Source organism: Mastomys coucha, unplaced genomic scaffold (genome assembly GCF_008632895.1).
Source record: "Mastomys coucha isolate ucsf_1 unplaced genomic scaffold, UCSF_Mcou_1 pScaffold9, whole genome shotgun sequence".
Lineage (NCBI taxonomy): Eukaryota > Metazoa > Chordata > Mammalia > Rodentia > Muridae > Mastomys > Mastomys coucha.
The window spans coordinates 6,904,370-6,925,504 of record NW_022196915.1 but is presented as its reverse complement, the minus strand read 5'-3'; the positions used below and the strand labels follow the sequence as shown (position 1 = coordinate 6,925,504).

Genomic DNA, 21,135 nt, shown 5'->3' with positions numbered 1-21,135 from the left:
TCCACATAGGCCTTGCCATGCATTGTGTTCTTAATCTAGAGACTGGTGGCAAGGAGGATGATAGATCCCAGCAAGTTCTTCTTCACGCTGCCCACCATTTTCTATTCCTTTCCAATCAACTCAGTTCATTCCCTGATGGTTATAATCAATGCTTGAAAATGTGTTTTCTCCTTTCCAGTCTCAAGTCTTGCTTAAATCTTTCCTCCTGGAGAAGCCTGGATCCAGGTAGCCTCAGGACCATTTTCCTTAGGTGGTGGCTGTGCAGAGTTGGCAGCCACGTTGGACCTTCCTTAGAGGCAAGACAGTACCAGCACTCTTGATGCTCTCTTGATGGCCAGGGCTCTTTGGTTAGCTTTGCAACATGCATTCTTTTTTCTCTTACCCATCCAAATATTTAGGCTTCCTGCTGAAATATTTAGGCAGGACTGTGTACTTCTGGCTGTTGTCACCACTCTCCCATGCCCTACTGTAATCTCACTGCAGCTGTTTAACCAAGTCCTTCTTCCTACAAAGGGGGATGCTTGTCTGAGAACCTATGCAGGATAGTTGATGGAAGGACTAGCTTGACTCTATTGTGTAGCTTGGAGACTGGTCCTGTAGGCCACCAGGAATCTTACGAGTCTCATCTGGGAGACTGCACATCTCAAGACTCCTCTACTTGTCTGAATTGACCTATACTTAGGGATAGGGAAAGGAAACCTTTATTTGACCCCTTGTGAGGACAAAATTTGATCATGATCCCAGTCTTACTCTACACATTAGTTTGTGCTATGTGACTCTGGCCAGATTTATCATCTCATGTTCATCCATCTATGAAGAGGGACTGGAGTGCCTTTAAGTTATAAGGGCTCAACATGGCACATCTCCCTGTCCCCAGACTTGTGTGATGAGGCCCAGTTCTCAAGATGCCCATTGTGAAGGTAAGCACTTGCTTCATGTTCTGTCATGCGCAGGTTCTCAGTGGCATGCACCTTCTAGTGAAAGTCTGATGAGGGAGAGGCCAGGCCTTCATAAGATCAAAGTGAGGTGACTTTAGCCAGGTAGAGGTCTTGGTCTCTCACAGGCTTTGAAAGAAGTGATCAATGTTTACAGTAGTAAGATGGCCCAGCAGGTTAAGGTGCTTACTCTCAAGCCTGATAAAACGTGGGAGAGAACTGATCCTGAAACATGTCCTCTGACCTCTATGACATTTGCGCCATGACTCGAACGCACCCATACACAATAAAAACTTTTAAATGCAATTAAAAGAGTTTATTCCAATGCTGAATAGTTTTATGTTAACTTGACATAAGCTAGAGTCATTTGGGAAAAGGGAACATGAACTAAAAAAAAAAAGGCCTCCACCAGATGACCTGGAGCCAAGCCTTTGGTGCATTGTCTTGATTGATGGTTGATGTGGGGAGGGCCCAGCTCACTGTGGGTGATGTCACTCCTGGGCTGGTCCTGTGTGCCAGAAAGCTAGGTGAGCAAGCTAGTAAGTGGCATTCTTCTGTGGCCTCTGCATCAGTTCTTGCCTCCAGGTTCCTGCCCTGACTTCCTTCAATGATGGACAGTGATGTAGAAGTATAAGCCAAAAATAACCAGCTCTTCCCAAATTACTTTTGGTTGTGGTATTTTATCACAGCAATATAAACCCTAGGACAATTACTAACCCCACCCCACCTTGCCCCTTTACATTTGTTCACCCCCAGCTCCACCCTGGCATGCTTTGTTTTGTCAACATTTCCCCAAGCTTTTCCTGGGATGCTGGATGCCCAGGTTGTGGTTGCCAAGTCCTGGTCTTCAGTCTGCTGGGTGCTGGGGTTGGAGCAAGAAGCTGTGGTTTCTACTTTCAAGGAACTCGAAAGTTCAAATATCCAGGTCTTCTTGCAGCAATAAGAAGCTTGTGCTGAGTGCAGACTCACTAAGCATGCACACACACATGTGTGCATCTCCATCTCTTTAAGGATGTTGTGCCCACTCCTGGTCCTTCCTGCAACTTCAGGAATGCCTTTGGGTTGTGTTCTGGGGAAATGAGGAGGGTAAATGTGATGTGGATGGGCTGGGGTGGGCCATCTGTATGTGTGTATGCCCTTGCCCTTGTTTAATCTTCAGAGCCTTGCCAGGAGGAGCTCTGAGGCCAGGACTGTTTGCAGGAGAGGAGGTGCCTCTCTGGCTGATAGGGCCTGTGGTGTGACAGATCTAGACCACAGCCACGTTGGGTCTTTCCACCCCTTGACCTACCACACAGGGAGGGAACACAGTGTTTGCAGGGTGTTTCCTATAGCACCTAGGTGTGACCTCACCTAATCTTCTAAAAAGCTTGCAGATGCAGGCTTTGTGCTCACCCTACCCTCCCTCCACCCTGCCTTTTCCAAGGGTCTGCAGAACCATTCATTTGACACCTTTGTTCTGTCTCTTCCATGAGCCTAACACAGGAAGGGACCCTCTCCGTGCTCCTCCCCCATAGACAAATGCATACCCATCCCACTTGTTGGATTGAAAACCAAGGCCAGCTAAGGGAGTGACTAAGCTCTTGGCAGAACTGTCTTAAAGGGGTGTCTAACCTGTTAACATTACATGACACGAATATGCGAATATATGAGGCCAAATGTGTAGGTCTCCTGGGATGCATGTGACCTGTGAGCTGCAGGTTGGAAGTTTCTCGTAGACATGCAAATTCAGGTTAATGGAGCAGAACTGCTTGCAGGTCTAGCTGTGGGCCTTTCTTCACAGAGGTAATTCTTATCCCATTTCTAAACACACATGGATGTTCGATATCCTTGTGTGTCCATGCACGTTGGTGTATGTGAGTGTGCATGTCCCTGGTGCAGCATGGGGTGGGGGGTTAAATCCTTTCTTTTCACCTTGTTAGAGACGAGTCTTGTTCACTCCCTTGTATAGCAGGCCAGCTGGACTGTGAACTTCTGGAAATTCTCCTGTCTCTGTCTCCCATCTCACCACTGCCTCAGGTGACCCTTCGAGGTGTGACTTGGTTTCTGGGATCAGAACTCTGTAGCCCTCCATATCCTCGTAACATTGCTTTTAAGTCATAAAGGTGTTGATTGTGTTTTGGGGTGCAGATCCTTCTTATGTTTTACTTCTTACCCTAGCCTGCCCAGCGTCGCCCTCCCTGAGACCTGCGGGGGGCTGGCTTCTCTGGTGATGGGCACTGGTGGGAAGAAAAGGTAAATGTTGTCAGTGTGGAAGCTCCCAGTAGGGCAGAAAGGATGTTTTTCTGGGCCAGGCTAGAGCCTGGGGCAGAAGGCCTCTGACTGAGACCCACTCCCACCCTCTACCTCACTCTAGCATTGGACTCAGCTACCTGAGAATCTGCATCCAGAGAGCTGTTGGTTGGCTGGTATCTCCTGCCCATGGTGGAGGTTGCAGGAGGTGATTTACATGGAGGACCCCTCTCCTGGCAACAAAGCTTAAAAAATGTTAAGGCTGGAAGAGCTGAGTCGTTATTTAAGCAGCCTCCTGGAGCCAAGGCCCAGCCCTTTAGAGAAAGTTACACAACTTTGTCTAAGACATCTGTGCTTACAAGGGGTGGGGAAATGCAATGAAGAGCAATTACAGCTGGGGGGCAAGCAATTAAGGAAGGGAAGGCTTTGGGGGGAAAGTGGCCTCAGAGGGCAGGTCAGTCAGTCAAAGGTGTTACCACACCTGTCAGTGGCTCTCCTGGTCACCACCCAAGGCCTCTGATGACAAATCCTCCCTCACAGTGGCCTGGCGGGTGGGAATGGGGAGGTGATCTGTTGATCTTGAGATCTTAGGATTCCTTTCGCTGAGCCTAGTGGACCTTGCAGACAGAGCACTTGAGGTCAGTCCTCCATGGGAGGTACTCTGCAGCCCTGCGTGCCTGTAGCATGCACTTTGACAAAGACCTTTGAGGTTTATGTCATCCTGACTCCTTTTTGAGATAGTCTCACTATGGTAGTCCTGGGTGGTCTTGAACTCACCATAAAGATCTGACTGGCTGGGATCTCATTGATCCTTCTGCTTCTGCCTCTGGAGTGTTGGAATTAAAGGCATGTGCCACCGTGCCTGGTGACTTTGAGATCTACTGTTATAGATGACTTAGTAAGGGTGGCAAAGAGAGGCAGGCACATAGCAGCAATGAGTGGTATGAGGTAAGGATTCTTGCACACAGTTGAATAACATAGCCAAGATCACCCAGCTAAGTGTCTGTATGCACCCAGGCATGTCTGGAGCCAGAGGGCTGCAAAGCTGCTCTTTTTAGAGACGTGCTAGGCCACAAATCACTCTTTGATTTTGTTTTTTTGCCTTTTTTTGAAAGAGTCTCAGGTAGCCCAGGCTGGCTTTGAACTTGCCGTATAACTAAGGATGACCTTGAACCTCTACCCCCCCCCCCCCCCCCCCCCCCCCCCCCCGAGTGGCATTGCAAGCATGTGCACCACCATGACCATTTTCTTTTGGTGCTGGTCATGGAACCCAGCACTTCATGCATGCTAGGCAAGCACTCTGAGCTACCCAGCCTTCAGGGCCTCGCCTTCTCCACCCTCCCGGTTGCTCCAAGCTTCAGGAGTTGCCCTGAGCAATACTCTTTGGAACTCTTGATACTCCAGGTACCTTGTCCTGCCTGAGTAGACCACATACATAGGTTTGTTTACCACTTTAGGCATGAGGACTTTCAAATCAGGAAAGCCTTGGTTAGTCAAGAACTGTCAACAATGCCTATACCTCCAGCTTGTTCCCTGCCTCCATTTACAACACCCCCCCCACCTGGCTAGCCTCCTATCCTTTGGGCCAGGGGGCAGTCAGAAAGGACCCCATGAGAAAGAGTTAAGGAGCTGGAGGGGGAGTGTAATCATTATTTGTGAAGTGTTACCTGTCACCTCTCCCACTTAGACCCACACTTGGGACAGGCACCTCTACTTGGCCTCCCCAGGGTTAGTGACTCCTCCTCCCTCCCCATAGGACACATAGGTTAGGTCCAGAGAGAATCTTTAGTCTTTCCTCCAATGGTTCACATGCCACCCAGACACAGCCCTGCCAGGGACAACTAGGTTACTTGTAGTATGCTGAGGGCTGGGTGGGAGAGGAGAGAGAGGAGTGCTTTATGGGTGTTTATTTTGGCTCGGTGGCCTTTGTGTGTACTATAGGGTTCTTGCTGCTCTTGTGCCCCATCCCCCAAGCAGGATGAAGTAGGCACCTGTCCACAGACCCTGGAGTAGAATGAAGGACAGACCCATTCCTCCCTATCATTGCTGTTCAAACAAAACTCGTGTCCCCTGGGCTGTGGAATGCATCCTGCCAATGTTGGCTTTGGAAGGATGCCCTTCCCCTCCCATCATCCCTGGCCCCTCCAGAGCCACCGAGGGGGTGAGTGCTGAGCAGGCTAAGCGGGGGCAGGCTGGTGTGGGAGTGTCTTGTCAGCACCCCCAAGGTAGGTAGCAGGAAGAGGGAGGTTGTCCTGATTAATAGCTTTTCCACACTCACTGGGTCCCCTCTCCTAGACTCTGAACTCAGCCCTATTTCCATTGGAATGGCCCAGTGAGTGGATCTCACTAGCCTGTGTTGGGGAGCCTCATCTGCTGTGTGACTAGGCCAGGCCATTGCAGCTCTCTGAGCTAAAGGCTTGCTCACCAAGGCCAATGAAACAGGGAGTGCCAGTCGTATGCTCCCGTGCTGATCTAAAGGGCTGTGGGAATGAAGAGAGTACTGGATGCCAAGCATCCTTCTTTGAAGTCAGCGGGGCTTAGCAGGTATTGGGGGTAGTAACCATACGGTGCTCAGAAACAGGCAGGAGCAGAGCAAACTGTAGCCACCATAGGTCCTCCCAGTAAGAAAATGAAGGCAGGTTGGGATGTTATCCCCTGCATGGTGGTATCTTCTGGTGCTGGGTCTGGGGGTTGCCTTCCTCTGAGCCTCGTCTCTCAGTACACGGCTCTGGAGTTTTGTCATGTCCATTTTCTTTCCCACCCTCTCCACAGGGCTCTTGATTTGTGCCCTGTTGCCTGTGAAACCCAGGACCCTGTAAGGAGGGTAATCATTAATGAACAACCATTAATGAACGGCTGGAGTCAAGGTAATTTGTTCCCCTCCGCCTCTTTGCCTGCCAGCAGCCTTCAAGGCTAGATGTAGTTATGTCCCAGGTCACCCGTGCCAAAGGTCAGTGTGCCCACCTTCAATCCAGAAAATGGTCTAGGCAGGCTCTCTCCATTCAGCAAGTGCCCTGCAGCTGACCGCTCTGCCCTCATCTGCTCAGCCTGTCTTGGCTGGGACATTTTGTCAGTCAGGCAGGTCCATAGGTTGCTGGTGAAAGTGTGTCAACGGCGCTCTAGGATTTTGCCTGGCATTGGCCTCCCACTCCCAGCAGAGGAGGTGCAACTTTAGCGTCATGGAGGGCACTTTGGGGTACAATTCTAGAAGGTTTCTGCTGCTACCTTCTGCACTGGAGATGAGCAGAGGTGTGTTTTGACATTTTTGTGAAGCTCTGAGTCATCAGTTCCCCTGCTTGGTCTGTTGGGGTGGGTGTCATTATTATGTATTTTTGCATTTGTTTGTTTTGTAGGCACTGTCCCCCAGACCTTCTTTATGTTCATAGCTTAAAATTTCAGGGGAATTTCAGTACTAAGCTTCCTGAAGCCAGTTTCCCATCTGTCCTCATACTCTTGTACACTCTGCCCCATGACTCTGCTCCCACAGTTGTAACCTGTGTTTATTGATCATCAAATTGGTATGCCTCAGCCTGTGTTACCCTATCCAGACGGTGTGGAAGCCCTGAAGCCTGAATGGCCTGGGGCACGGTGGTTTCCATTGAGTGATTTTAAAAGCAGGTTTGAGGTTCAAGCCACACTTTAGGTTTACAAAAACAAGCCTGGGGGATGGATGTAAGTTTAGCACTGAGTCACAGAAACTCAATTTAAAAACAGAAGCTAGGCAGGGCCAAGCTTTGGGGACTGGATTATTGATGGCTTTTTCTCTTTCTGCCTGCACATTTTCTGTAATGCAGTTGTATTGTGTTTATAACAAAGAACTTGATTTTTTTTTTTTTTATGGCACGGAATGCACGTTCACCCTTTGTACCCTGGTTGTTTTTAAAGTGTGGGGGAACACAAGGCTGGTTTTAACAGACCGTCCTCTAAAGCCAGTACCCCTTCAGTAGTCAGTGAACAGTGGGAGAGAGGTCTTTCAGTTCAGTTAACTAACTTTCTGAAACTGTGTAGCCTGCTGAGCAATAATGCCATCTGCAGTAGGCACTCAGGGCCTGGAAGAAACAAGTTTGGAGGTTTGAGACCAGGCTAGGGAGGTGGTTCCATTGTCTTAACTGAGTTCAGATTTCCATAACCATGTGAAGAGCCAGCCGCAATAGTGCAATGTGTGTCTACAGTTCCAAGGCTGAGGAAGCAGGCAGGCGAGTTCCTGGGGCTTGTCGGCAAGCCCTGCTAGCCGGCAGTGAGCTCTGGGTTTATTGAGAGAAAAATAAAGGGAAAGTGATTGAGGAAGACATGCATGTGCGCGTACACACACGTACACACATACACACACATACACACAAGAGCACGCACTCGTTTAAGTTTAAGACTGGTCACCTAGCCTAACACGGGCTAAAGAAGGCATATAGCTCCATTCATTGTACAGCCAGCTGGCTATTACCTGGGCTGATTGGTGTCTTGCTCAGGGGAGGACTCTTCTGGAGGTCTGTGAACAAGTGGGGTCCTGACCTCTCTATGCCTCCAACCCTGCCACAATCCTTGGGGGCCCAAGAAATCTCACCGTGTGTTTGAGATTACCAGGAAACAGGATCTCAGGCAAGAGATGAAGTAGGTTATTGTGGACGGTGGCCTGAGGCTTTGGTCAGCCTGACAGTCCAGGGAAGGCACACACATCCTAGGGTGAGATGCGGGTAGGGCATGCTTGATATAGATTCTACAAGTGGGATATACTGAGATGTGCTTTTATTTCTTAATATGATATCTCTCCTTGAAGCTGTTGAAGCGAATAAATGAAGAAAGTTCAGACTGCATTGCTCAGTCCTTGGCTGAGTTTCAAGCACTCAGTAGCCACATGAGACTGCACAGATGAGCCTATCTCTTAGTGCAAAGTTCTGCTGGACTGCTTGCTGGTCTCTGTTTTCTATTGCTGGTAATGTAATACCACTGATGACTCTGTGCGTTGTGAAGAGGTTTGTTTTGGCTCAGGTCTAGCCCATGGTCAAGGGGCTGTGTCTGACGATGGGCTTCTTGCTGGCAGCGTCCTGAGGTGGTGCATCATAGCACATGCAGAAAAACAAGTATCAGAATGAGACTATGATGGTGTGTGTGTGTGTGTGTGTGTGTGTCTGCTCTCTTATAAGGCTGCTAGGATTCAGTCATAGGAGCCCCACCCTGATGACTTTATCCAATCCTGATCCCCTCCCTAAGGCACAGCTCAGAAAGCCATAGTTGGATTAAATTTCCACCCTCTTAGCATCTCACCATGGGGATTAAACCTCAGCTTGTGAACCTTTGTGGGGAAAGGCACTTACATCATATCTAAGCCGCAGGCACAACAGCACAACAGCACAATGTGAGGGTGCTGGTAATACCACATACTTGAGTGTGCCTAGCCATCTTGTATTCCTTATCTAGTGAAGGCTGATAGCACATCCAAGACATCTTAGAAGACCCTAAGATGGGGAGAGGGGAGGTGAGAAAGGCTTGTTTTTTAAGTGGGTGGAATCTGTGTCTAAGTGATTCCCTCTGTCCTAGCTTATTCCTGTCTGGTTTGCATTGTTTTATTTTTGAGACCAATTCTTTCCATGTAGCCCAGGCTAGCTTTGGGTTGGTGATTCTCCTGCTTTGGCCTCCGAGTGTCAGGATAATGGGCGTGTGTCACTGCGCCTCCTTCCCTCACTGTCTTTGTGCCCTTGTTTCCCTGCTTCCAGCCTTTTGCTTTCCCTTGAAGGGGCCAGTGTGACCCCAGGGACTGGCCCTGCTATTCGCTTGCTCTCTTGTTCTGTGGCCTCTTGTGGTATCTATTTGCCTAACTTCCATCAGCTAGCCTACCCTCTACCTTTGCCTGGCAGCAGATCCTCCTGGGCAGGCATTGGCTTGTCCTGCCTTTGTTTTCCCCCTTTCTGGGCACATGGCTGTGGCTTAGCAAAGACTTAAGTGAATCAGTTGACTCTGTTCCAAGCTGCATGGGACAGGGAAGAGCCATGGCTCTGGTCCCACCTTCTTTGGGTTACATGGGTTAAGTGATCGGCCTGCATATGGGTGGGGTGCTGGTCCCTGGCTAGACAAGGCATCTGCAGCAGCCAGACACAGCTGCCCCTTTGTCCCTCATACAGAGGAATGGCTCAGAGTCCCCCGGGGAGAATGGAAGTGAAAAGAAAGGCCTCCTGTTCTCCCATCTCTCTCTTACCCTGTTTTCCCTGGGATTGACCCGAAGCCTCATGTTAGAATGGGGAGGGCCAAGGGCCCTGAAGAGGGCAGGATGCGTCATGAAGTCTGATGCTAGGTTGTTAGTTTTATTATTGTTATTTTATGTGTATGATGTTTTGCTTGCATGTATGTCTGTGCACCACGTGTGTGCCTGATTCCCCCAGAAAACCTAAGAGGGGATTGGATTCCCTGAAACTAGAGTTGACATATGGTTGTGAGCTGCCATATGGGTGCTGGGAATCAAACCCAGGTCTTTTGAAAGAGCAGCAAATGCTGTTAACTTCCTGAGCCATCTCTCCAAACTCTAGGTAGTTTTTAAGTGACTCCTGTCCCAGCTTGGGAGCTTCTGCTTAAGCAGATGTGAGGATAGATGGTCCCTTTAGCAGTTCCAAGATAGTCCTTCCTGCTGCTCTGTTGGGAGCTCACAGGAGGGCATCTGCTTCTTTGCTTGACCCGCGGGTGACTTGGGAATACGATGACATTTGTTTTTTCTTCTTTTGGTCACCAATGACAACACCCAGCCCAACTTTCCCCACAATCCTTAACATCTATAGACTGCAAGTTTGTGGCTGGAAGAGCATTTTCCTGGCTTCATGCTTGCTGTGGACCCTTTTGTTATAATGTTGAGAGGACTCTATCCTGTGAGCTGGTGGGAGGTGTTAGTATTTGTATTCTCTCTCCCCCCCTCCTTCCCTCTCCCTCCTCTTTTTCTCTGGCTTTTCATGACAGGATTTTTTCTATGTAATGTAACTCTGGCTGTCCTGGAACTTACCCTGTAGACCAGGCTGTCCTCGAACTTAGAGATCTGCCTCCTGAGTGCTGGAATTAAAGGCGTTAAGAGGTGTGTATTTTATAAACGAAGAAATGGAAGCCATGATTTGGGGGACAAGGCAGTAGGTGGCATGGACAGACCGGTCTGCTTGAATGTTCACCACACAGTAGGTAGCGTGAGGAGTTGCTGGGTTCTGGGAAGGGGGTTAGGGACTTAAACAATATGAGGATTTGTGGGTTTTCTTTTGCTTATTATGTAGCCTTGTCCGTCCTTGAACTAGGGGCCCTCCTGCCTCATTCTCCTGAGTGCTGGGATGACGTGAGTGTGGCCCATGCTGGTATGGAGGAACGAATGTTCTTGCTTAACAACGCAGCATGCACTTAGAAGGCTGAGGCAAGAAGATCACAGTATTTGGGGCCAGTGAATTGCAGGCCAGTCTGCACTACCTAGTGAGACCTTGTTTAAAAAAAAATAAAATAAAATAAAAAAACTAAAATAACAAAACAAAAGCATCCACAGCTCTTGGGAGAAGGAGAGGGGACAGGGTAAGAGCTGGGCAGGGTCCTGCTTACTTCTGGCCCCTAGTGCTGGCCTTGTCTTTGGTAAGATTCTTGTGCTCCGCCAGCAGAGGTTTCCATTTCCTGTTGCCTAGCTTGTCCCTGGTCTCAGGTTAGTGAGGGTGGGAGATTTCTTCAGCTCCTACCACAACCCTCAACTCAGCCTAGCTAGCTCTTCTGTCCTGGAGGAGCCCTGGCTGTGTTTTTCCATCACCTCAGTACAGAATGGCACTTTGCTTAACCTGGTCACATCCCACACTGTATTTGGTCTGTGTTGATCAGTGGACAGAAGACCATTCATGCAGGGTAGAAAAGCAGAGCCAGCTATTCTGGGTGGCCTCTCTGCTTTCCCACATGTGTGAGTGGTGGGGCCACCCCCCCCCACTGGGGTTCCTGTGTATGTCATCCTTGTAGTCAGAACCCCTGGGATGAGATTTGAGAGGGAGAGCCTATTTGGGGTCTTAGTCCCTTGTTTCTTAACCAATGGTTTGGGGGTTGTGGGGTATCATGGTCTCAAGCTGTGACTCAAGTCTTCTAGTGGGTTGACTCTGGGTCTCAGAAGCCAATGAGGCAGAGAAAGCATCCCGCACTGCCCCTCCTCCTGACCCACAGAGTACTGACCATGCCAAGATGCCTGTGCCCGGTTCCTGGCAGTTTCTTGTACAATTTATTCCAGAGAGGATGGAGGCCAGCTGTTGTCTGTCTCCAGCCAGTGACTAAAGTAGAGGAAATGGGCTTGGACCACAGCCGGGGGTGAGATGGGGGGTGGGGATGGGGTCAGGTTAGAGTCAGGCAATAAGGAAAGGGTTTCGTGACAGGTGGTTGGCTCTCAGAAGGAGCTAGCAGGGAGCTTTGTGGAGTTGGGACAAGATCATGCTTGGAGCATAGATGAATGACAGCCTCGTAGACAGGTCCTAGAGGCCAGATTTGGACGAGAAGGAGACAGGCAATCAATTGGGTAGAGTGTTTTCTGGAGTTAATATGGCCACCTAGCACCCCTGTAGGCTTTTTTTTTTTTTTTTTTTTTTTTTTAATTAGTGAAAAGGTTTATAGTTTAACCACTGGTCATCTTAAACAAATTATAATCAACGGGCTGCTTTATAACTCCTTATCATCAGAAACCCAGCCTTTAAGGATGGGTCCTTAGTTACTCATCATCCAGGCCGACAGCTACAGGTAGAAACAGGGATGTGCAGACAGGGTGGGGAAGCTTGCTACATTGTGACGTTGTGAGAGACACAGTGAGACAAAGTCAACCACACTTCTCCAAGGGTGCAGGTATAACCTGGAAGTAGCATATGACAGGGGCCAGGAGCCAGCATCCTACTGAGGAGGCAGGAGCCATCTAGGCAAGAGTCCTCAGAACAGGACTGGCTACCACCAGAACTGGGATGCTACAGGGATCTGAAAGCCCCATTTCTCCTCTTCCAGGAGAGCCTGAGGTCATGGTATGCACCAAGAGACCTGTGGATCTTCAACCACCTGGGATATCCCTCACTCAGCCCCACCTTCCCCTTCCCACCCCACCCAATCTCTTTCCTTTGGAATCTAGTTCCAAAGTCCACAAGGAATTGACTTAATGGGCCAGGACCTCTGTGGAGGGGGAAGGCCATTGGGGCCTGGAAGCAGATACCACCCTCTGCACTAGTGGTGTGCCCCACCCACCTCAGCCATGCGGGCACTCACATCATGCCCCGGTAGGCAGGCAGATGTCCCAGAAACCCCATCATTCGTTAGTTAACATGGAATGCTATCCAGTGGGTTCTGCTTTGGGTTTAATAGTGTGAGTGACATCTGCCATCTCAGCTCTGACCCATTTAGGCAATATTCAGAGTGAGGCAGATAAACAGATGCCCAACAGCATGATGAAGTGTGATGAAGGACAGACTGGAGAGAGGACTGGAGAAGGTGATGGTGGGGATGAAACCCGATTGAAGGAAGTTCATGAGTCATGGGCAGGTACCTACAGGAAAGCACGAGCGGAAATCCATCAAGCTTGAGCCACTGCCCCGATCTGATCTTCGGGATGGTGATGGCCAGAGGCAGTGTCTCTCACACAGCCATCACAGGCCCTCAGAACAGAGGCCTCTCTCAGACCTTTTGATTTGTGTGTAGAACAACCATGGCCACATCTGTGTTTCTTCCCAGTACCCACTTTGAGAACATGCTGTGTGCCCAGCACCATGATTCCTACACTAGCTCAAGTGGAACCATGGTCCTCCTATTTCACAGGTATGGATAATTAAATCAAGGCATGCCCCAGGTGACTTGCTTGTGGTGTGAGTGCCTGCGATGTCTGCTCCAAAGTCAGGATCTTTTCCATTGAGTTGCTCCCAGGGGAGAGTCCCAAACTTGATACTTGGGGGGCTTTGAAGTGAACTTCTAGACAGACATGTTCAGGACAGACCTGGGCTACAGACACCAGGAAGCAAGCGTGCACTCAGGGCAGCTGAGCTGCAGGTGAGCCAGCTCTTTCCTAGGTTGTCTGCCGTGGATGAGGAGATGGCTAGTCAGCGGTTCCGATGGTGACCTCCTTTGTAGTCCGCTCAAGGTTCTGTTTTTAGAAACCTTGAGCAATGGCTTCCTGTGATCACTCCTTCCATCTCTCCTCAAGGTCGAACTGAATTGAATAAAGTGGGGGGCCTGAAGTGTACACGCACCCTAAAGATGTAGTCAAGGTTAGATAAGGGTGTGTGTCTCCCTGGAGTCTTTTTTTAAACTTTACAAAAAACTTTCCTTTGACAATTCCACATAGTGTTCTTGATCATATCCACCACAGCTCTCCCCACCCCCTCTTCTCCATGATTCCCCCTAACATGTGGCCCTTGTGCCATCATGTCCCCCTAATTAGTGTTATCTGTGTGCACATGAGTAACCTACAAGGAACCGCAATCCCTAAGAAAAATAATCCCCCTTCCCTAGCGGGTGTCAACGGCCTAGCTTCTCAGTTAGGGGCAGATGGGTCCTCATGAGCCATGCAGGCATTACTGACAGATCTTGTACAGGTAACCATTGTGGCTGCGAGTCCCTGAGTGTGACAGCCACACGCCATCCTGAAGACAGCACTTTTTGGCATTTGCCTGCCTTTGGCCCTCTTTTGTAGTCTTCTCTGTACAGTTCTTGCTCTACTGTAGGTGACATTCCCCAGCACAGTCCCAGGGTTGACACTGGAGAGTCAGGTTTTTCTGTGGAAAAGAACTCTACTTTCCCTTTGGCTTCTTATGGCTCTGCCACCAGCGTGCTCGTGTGGTTTCAACCATGTCACTAACCCTCTTAGCAGATTCTTCACCTATAAATAGTAAGAGAGGTATCCAGGGCTCCCTGGATATCCTGGCTCCCCTTGAAGGGTCTTGTGCTGCAGAGAGGGGGTTGTGGGAGAGGTACGAAGTCTGAGAGGACCGCTGTGTGGAGGAGAGGGAGATGCTGACTGACGTGGCGAGCTCCTACTGTTTGACATGGGAGCGTGAGTGAATAGGGCCAAGGCTTGCTTCTTTGTCTGGAGAGATGCATTCAGTCCAGGGGCTCTTCTCAGAGCCCTAAACCACCCTTGGAAGGAGGCCTCTCTTGCTAATAAAGCATATCCTCAGGCTGGAATGCCTGTGAGGCCTCACTGAAGCCATGCCCTGCCCTTCCTTTCATACAGTGGAGGGTACCCCCTTGGCATTGGTCAGAGCAGAGAGATGCCAGGCACTTTGGGTTGTGGATTCTGGTGGCAGAAAGGGATGAAGTCACAAACCCAAGGTCCAGCACATAGTAGCACAGAGCAGGGACTTGGGTCACTTGGGGGAGAGCAGTGGTGGTGAATTGGGGCTCAGAGATGCTGCAGATGAAAGATGCCCCCCTTTTCTTGTCTTGTTGGCCATAAGGAAATTCTAAGAGCTTCACTCTAGAGGCCTAGCTGGTGTGCATGTCTGGGAGGGAAGGGCCCTTTCTTGTTCCCCAAGGCTAGTTCTTGGGCAAGTGGCTGTGTTATGTGACCGCATCCATACACAGGCATTTCCAGCCCTCCAGGTCCCTCAGCATCCTTGCTGACATTTCATCTGAGGTCAGACCCCCTCCAGACTTTCACCGTATTCCTAGCCAGTCCCTGCCAAACGGAGGAGTGCTGGCTGCCGGGAACTGGGCAGGTGACCATCTCTCAGGCTGAGAACAATGGGGACAGGGCCACCTGCCTTGTTTTCTTTGTCCCTTCCAAGTGAGAACAGGGTTCCCAGGCCTGTGAAAGTCGGAAACCCAGAAGGAACTGCTAAAACCCTGCTGCTCCCTTTTGGCACAAATATGCTCCACATAGTTCCAGAGAGCGTGAGACCTAGTCTGTGCCTCTGAGCCCCACAGAGGCTGCTGAGAGACAGCCCGTGAGAGCTGCAGGGGAATCCCAAAGGTGGGTGAGAGGACATTGACACACAAAGTGCTGACTGGGAGGGTGTGGGGGCAGGAGGGGGCAGAACTTAATCCCTTGGGTTCAGGGCAGCTGTTTGGAAAATTGCTTGGGAGGATGGGAAAGATGATTTTAGACAGTCAATGTGGAGAACCTAGGTTCACATCCAGTACTCAAGTGGAAATCCAGGTACAGAGACATGCCTCTAACCTCAGCCCAGGGGAGGCACAGACAGGTGGATTCTTGGAGTTCTCTAGCCACCCAGCTTAACCGAATCTGTGAGATCCAGGTTCAGCGAGAGACCTTGTCTAAAAAAATTAGGTGGAGAGATTCTAAGGAACACTCCAGAGGATGGTTTTTGGTCTCCACACGCACACACCCATGTGTGTATGTATGTTTACACAGACACATCACTTGCACATGAAAATTGGCTATATAGTTGTTAACACCCCCTGGGAGAGCTTTAAACATCACTCTTACAGTTCAGGCCCTGACTTTCTCTCTGGGGGCTAAGATGAAGCTTAAAGGCTTCCCCTCCCCTATGTTAAGGTACTGTCTAGGTCAGGAAGCCACAGAACAGTAATCTTCCTTTGTGGTTTCACTTTCTACAATTTCTGATTACCTATGGTCAGCTGCGGTCCAGAAGTATTCAACAGAAAATTCCAGAAGTAATTCATGAACTCAAACTAACTCCTGAGTCACATGATGAAAATTCATGCTCTTTGCCACTTCCTGCCTGGGACATGAATCATCCCTTCTCATCCAGTGTATCCACACTGTGTCTGCTACCTACCCATAACTCAGTCACTGTGTTATGTTACCATAGTACTGGTTTCATTGGTCCAAGAAATACACAGCTCCATTTTCTGCCATCTACTATGCTGTCTTGGAAAACACCTGCACGGATTGTTGGTGCTAACAAGCATAAGTAGGATAATTGTATAGTGTCCCTAATGCATGCAGAGAATAAATGTGTCATTTTCCCACCCTGCCCCTCACAGGCTCCTCCATCCAGGCTCTGGGGCTGTGGGTCTCACTAAATGGCCACCATGGCAGCATGTGTGCATTGCTGTGTGTGTTTGGAGCCTCTCTCACCTGTGCACCGGCTGGTTGCTTCTGCAGTGGGTGAAGGGACAGCAGGCTGGGTGGGCACTGGACACACTCCGTCAAGGACAAAATATGAGTCTAGACAGGAAAGGAGCCTCCCCTCCAGTGTGAGCCAGGTTGGGGAAGACAGAAGGCAAACTGGTCCTGGCAGTGGGGCTCCTGACATGGGAGCTGGGCTAGGGCTCAATAAATTTCGCTGCTGAAAGCAATGTATTTTAAACATGCTAAAGAAGAGAAGGGGTAGGTGAGGAAAGATCTGGGCAGTAGGAAACTGGTATTTTAGGAGGTTGTGGTCAGATGTTGTTTTGTAGAGAAGATGTGGGCAGCAAGGCTAAGTAAGGGTTCCTGGAGAGCCTCAGTTCTTGGTATGCTCTAACAGCCAAGCACACTGATGAAGGAACAACGTGGTATGGCCCTCCCCCGGGCCATCCATCATCTGTCTCAAAGGGGATGCTATTCATAATCTGCCCTCTCTCTGGGTAAGGTAAGGCTGCTGTGAGCTGGGCCTCCAGCTGGCACGAGGAGGGAGTTGGTACTAATGGACTCTTGCCTATACCTTGCTCTGAACTATAGCTGCCCTCTGAGCCACACCCCAGTCACCCTGATCTGGGGAGAAGGCAGTGGAGAAATACCAGGAATTCCTTATCCGTGCCCTATGCTCCCTGCTCGAGCCCCACAGCTCCCACTCCATGCCACCACGCACTAAAGGCGGCTGCTAATGTTTTTCGTTTTGCTCTGTTTTTCATTTTGCTTTGAAAGAAATTGTTTTCTTGTTGGTTGGCTTTGGTGTGTGGTTTTGAAATAGGGTCTTGATGTAATATAGTCCAGGTTGGCCTTGAACCTGTGACTCTCCTCACACCTCTCCTGGACTGTTAAGATTGCATGTGCGTTTCACCATGGGGATTTATTATTTGTTCGTTCGTTTGTTTGTTTGTTTTTGGAGACAGGTTTTCACTGTGTAGGCTGTTCTGGGATTCATCTGTACAGCCGGCTGGCCTCAAACTGACAGAAATCCTCCTGTCTGCCTTCTGAGCCTAGGATTAAAAGTGTGCTCCACCAACACTTGACACCTTTTAGGGAGTATTTTAAAATCTGTGGACATGTCTACAGGGCTTGGTATTTTAAACTTAAATATAGTTCTTTGGACAGTCCAGCCTGGGCCTGAGAGTCCCTGCCTCTGTATTGTCAAAGTCTTAATTTCATCTTCTACAAGCAAGCCTTATACCTCTTCCCTAACCCCTAGTTAACGTTGAGAAAATAGTGCAAGAGGTAGAGTTGACCTGGCCTGGTCTGCAATGGAGATGCCGGCGTGTGTGTGCATGTGTGTGTATGTGTGCGTGCGTGCGTGCGTGCGTGCGTGCGTGCGTGCGTGCGTGCGTGTGTGTGTGTGTGTGTGTGTGTGTGTGTGTTGGGGTGCTAATGTACTTGATTGTGTATGCCAACCAGAGCCAGAGATCAATCTCAGAAGATGCCCACCTCACTGTTTTGAGACTGGTCTTAGAGGTGCCCTCAGGCTCACTGATTAACTAGACTGGCTCATCAGTAAGCCTCTGGATCCTCCTGCCTCCACCTCCCCATTGTTGAGATCACAAGCTTGTGTCACCATGCTGGACTTTTTACATGGACGGTGAAGATGGAATGAGTCCAGATTCTGTTCCATGCTTGCACCCCAAGCCCTTCACTGAGCTATCTCTGGCCCTTCCAAGATATTTTTATATGTCCATAAATCTCAGTGGGGATTATCAGATTGAATGGGGCCAGCTGATCAGCTGGGCACACCAACATTCCCTCCTTTCCCGCCCTGATTCCTAAGTTGCTTTGGTGTGTGAGGGATGGTTTGGGGTCTCCCTTCTTTGACCTCTGCCTGTCTGTAACTTTAAAAAATTTGACAGACGTTGTACCCAAACTACAAATGTTTACCTGACGTGTATCTAGCTGTTAGCTTTTGTGCAGAGGACCCTTCCATTTATCATGGGGTCTTCATCTACCCTTGGCTTCCCACCTGGGAGGGGATCATGTTAGGGACCACATGGAGCAAGTGGCTATGAGGCCAGTGTCAGGCGGACTTTTGTTGATTGTGAAGCTTGAAACAGTAAGAGGGTGGGGAGTTAGGAGTTAAGTTCAGAGAAGTTGCCATCTGTCCCCTCCTGGCCCCCCCTCACCTGGGGAGTGCAGCGCTGACCCCTGTCCCCCTAAACACCCTGGCAAACTGTTAGGGATGGCTCAGAACTGGAGGCCTGGGAAGATAAGGTTTCCTTCTAAAGGGTGGGTCCAAGTTTCTTCCTGCCCACGGCACCTAACTATGGAGACATGGTACTTTCTCCATGTGGTCTAAGGAAGCCCAATGATATGAGGATATAGGAAGAGAAAGACATGGCTGTCACCTCTTCTCACTGGCCCTCCCTTTTAGGCATGGACTGTGAACTTCTCGTCCTGTTCAGAATTTGCCACTCCCTCCTGTCCTTGTGGGGAAGTGGATCTTTACTCAGGTCTCATCTGTCTACAGTGTCTGCGCTCCCGATTTAGACAAAGACAGATGTGCTAGTATGCTGATAGCCGGCATACTTGGCCAGCCCTCACCGGGTCCTGGAGGCTTCCCTTGTGTTCAAAAGATGCAGGCCAAGAGCAGCCAAGTACTTTACCCAAGCCTTGTTGCTAGCCTTTGGGAGACCCTGTCCAACTCAATCCCAGGTAGGTCCAACTGGTTCTGTGTATAGACAGCCTGTATCTGAGTTGGCTCAGTTTGTCTCTGCCTCAGTGGACCGTCTGTGACTAGGCGTGAGTGTGTTTGGAGAGGAGGGGCTGGCAGAGAGTCAGCGAAGTGCCCATCAGTCAGCATGGACTTATATACTCCCTTTCCTGTTCTCACTATATATCCATTGCCTTTGTGAGGGTTTCCGGAGGTGACAGGTGTCCTTCCTGCAGGAAGGACAACCTGGTCACCCCATGGGTATTCCCCTAGCACAGCCATTGCGTGCTCTGTTGTCTTGTAGCCTTTTCTCTGGCTCTTTCTGCCCCCTAACCCTCATCCCCTCTCTAGCCTGGCTCCTTCCCTTCCCTTCGGCTAGTGCACTGCCCTTTGGCTGGAAGTCATTAGTCTCAGCCCTATCCAGGACACGCACTGTTTCTGGGGTCTGCATCCTCTCCCCTTCCCCTGTTTCTGCTGGACAGAAGCTTCTGTGTCATTGCAGATAGAACTGTTTAAAACCCAACTATAGCCAGGCATGATGGAGCAAGCCGTTAGTCCCAGCACTGAGATGCAGGGGCAGGTGGATCTCTGTATAAGTTTGAGGCCAGCAGCTTGGTCTATATAGGAAGTTCCAGGCCAGCCATGGCCACACAATGAGTCCCTATCTTAAAAGAATAAAACAACTTTAGAATCATGCTCAAAGATGTTGGGGTGTGTGGGCATTTGAAGACAAATGAGCTGAGGCTGGAGTACCCCATTCTTCATTCAAATTCACTTAACAGGCACTTAATTGTGCAGCAGCACAATTCTTTGAGGCAGAGGCCTAAGCTCCAGGAATACAAAGTCTCTTGGAGTTTATACTATAGGGAACTCCCCCCACCACCCCCGTGACATTCAACATTTCCTTTGTGATTGCCCGAGGCAATGTGTTATAAACCTGACTTCATTGTACTAAACAGCGTAACCAGTGTTCTATCTTCTCCCTCTGCACCGCTGCGGTCCTGATTTCACATCCCAGCTCTGCCACTTACCTTGGACTGGAGCCTGCTTTCTCATCTTTAGAATAGGCTAATGGTACTTGCTTTACAGGACCTAGCCATTCAGTGAGAGAAGTGTTTTAAGTACTTTGATCAGTACCTGTCACCATAGGTGCCCAAATATCACCTCAGCATCTACCCAGTTAAGAAGTGGTGTCTGGAAAAGCCGAGGAAAGGAGACTGATGATGGTCTCTATTCGAGGTCTTAAGTACCGTGGACAGGTGAGGTGACTTTCCAGAACAGAGGGACTGTGTGAGCCCATACGATTGAAGAAGATTGAAGAAGGGATCCAGCGGCAGCCAGTGAGAGCATGAGGATTCTGGTTCTTGGAGCGCCATAGGACTGAAATTCTCCAGGGGCAGGAATAGAGGAATGGAAGAGGGGCTATGTTTGGGAAGCCACAGGAGTTGTGGGAGAGAGCAAATAGCTGCATGGGTGCTTCTTAGCTGCAACCCCTGAGATAGGCTCATGCCTTGGCCACAGTTTCCCCCACCCCATGCAAAGAAAAATCCTACCTGACTAGGATGGTGTGGATGCCTGGTGTCTACAGGTTAGAGTGGGGGTGTGGATGTTGGCTCACTGGAGGACTGGGTGGGAATGGCTGGACTGGTTTTCGGGCACTGTTTTCTCAGCTGGTGGGAAAGGGTGGAAGTGTGCATAGGTCTCCTTCCTGTGGCCTCTGTGGGGAAAGGGGACAGGATCCCCATGATTAGGATCCAGGTGGCCTTGGGTTCTAGTCCCAGCCTTGTAGCTTTTAGTATCATGACCTCTGACTACTTCCTTGCTATCTCAGCCTCAGCCTCTCATTTGCAACATGGAAAAAATGATATTGTCTTCCCAGCAGAATTCTGCCCTCATTAAATGAGCTAAAAGGCACATAAAATGCTGAGCACAACCCTTGGCACGTAGGAAGACCTCAATAAATCACGCTGGCTTTATGATGAAGGTGACAAGCGGGGAACTCGATTCCATCCTCAAACAGGAGCCTGGCCTGGATTGTGCAGGCTCGGCTCCTCTCTCCATCACCCTCCCAAGCTTAGGAGGAAAATGAAAATATTGTCTCTTGTGAGTTTAGGAGCCAAGTTAAAGAGTACTGCAAATGAACAGGGGCCACCTCCTCCGTGAAAGCTGTTTCTCTAACCCTGAGAACAGGGCGCCTTGTCTAACAGGGTTTGCCTGCCTCCCCCACAGCCCTCCCTTGACCCAGGGATGGCCCCCATCCT

At 49.7% G+C, this 21,135-nt stretch overlaps 1 protein-coding gene across 2 annotated transcripts in view; it reads left to right on the top strand.

The window, feature by feature from the left end:
* Positions 1 to 21,135, top strand: part of Kcnk5 (potassium two pore domain channel subfamily K member 5) — a 43,662-nt gene that overhangs the window by 10,864 nt on the left and 11,663 nt on the right. Inside the window, exon 1 of one of the 2 annotated variants that reach the window (XM_031362039.1) lies at positions 11,745 to 12,148. The exons of the other annotated variant lie outside the window; for it this stretch is intronic. Coding sequence (XP_031217899.1) covers positions 12,092 to 12,148 — 57 coding nt within the window. The 5' untranslated portion in view covers positions 11,745 to 12,091. Of the gene's footprint in view, positions 1 to 11,744; positions 12,149 to 21,135 lie in introns of those variants that run through there. 2 annotated transcript variants of the gene reach the window in all.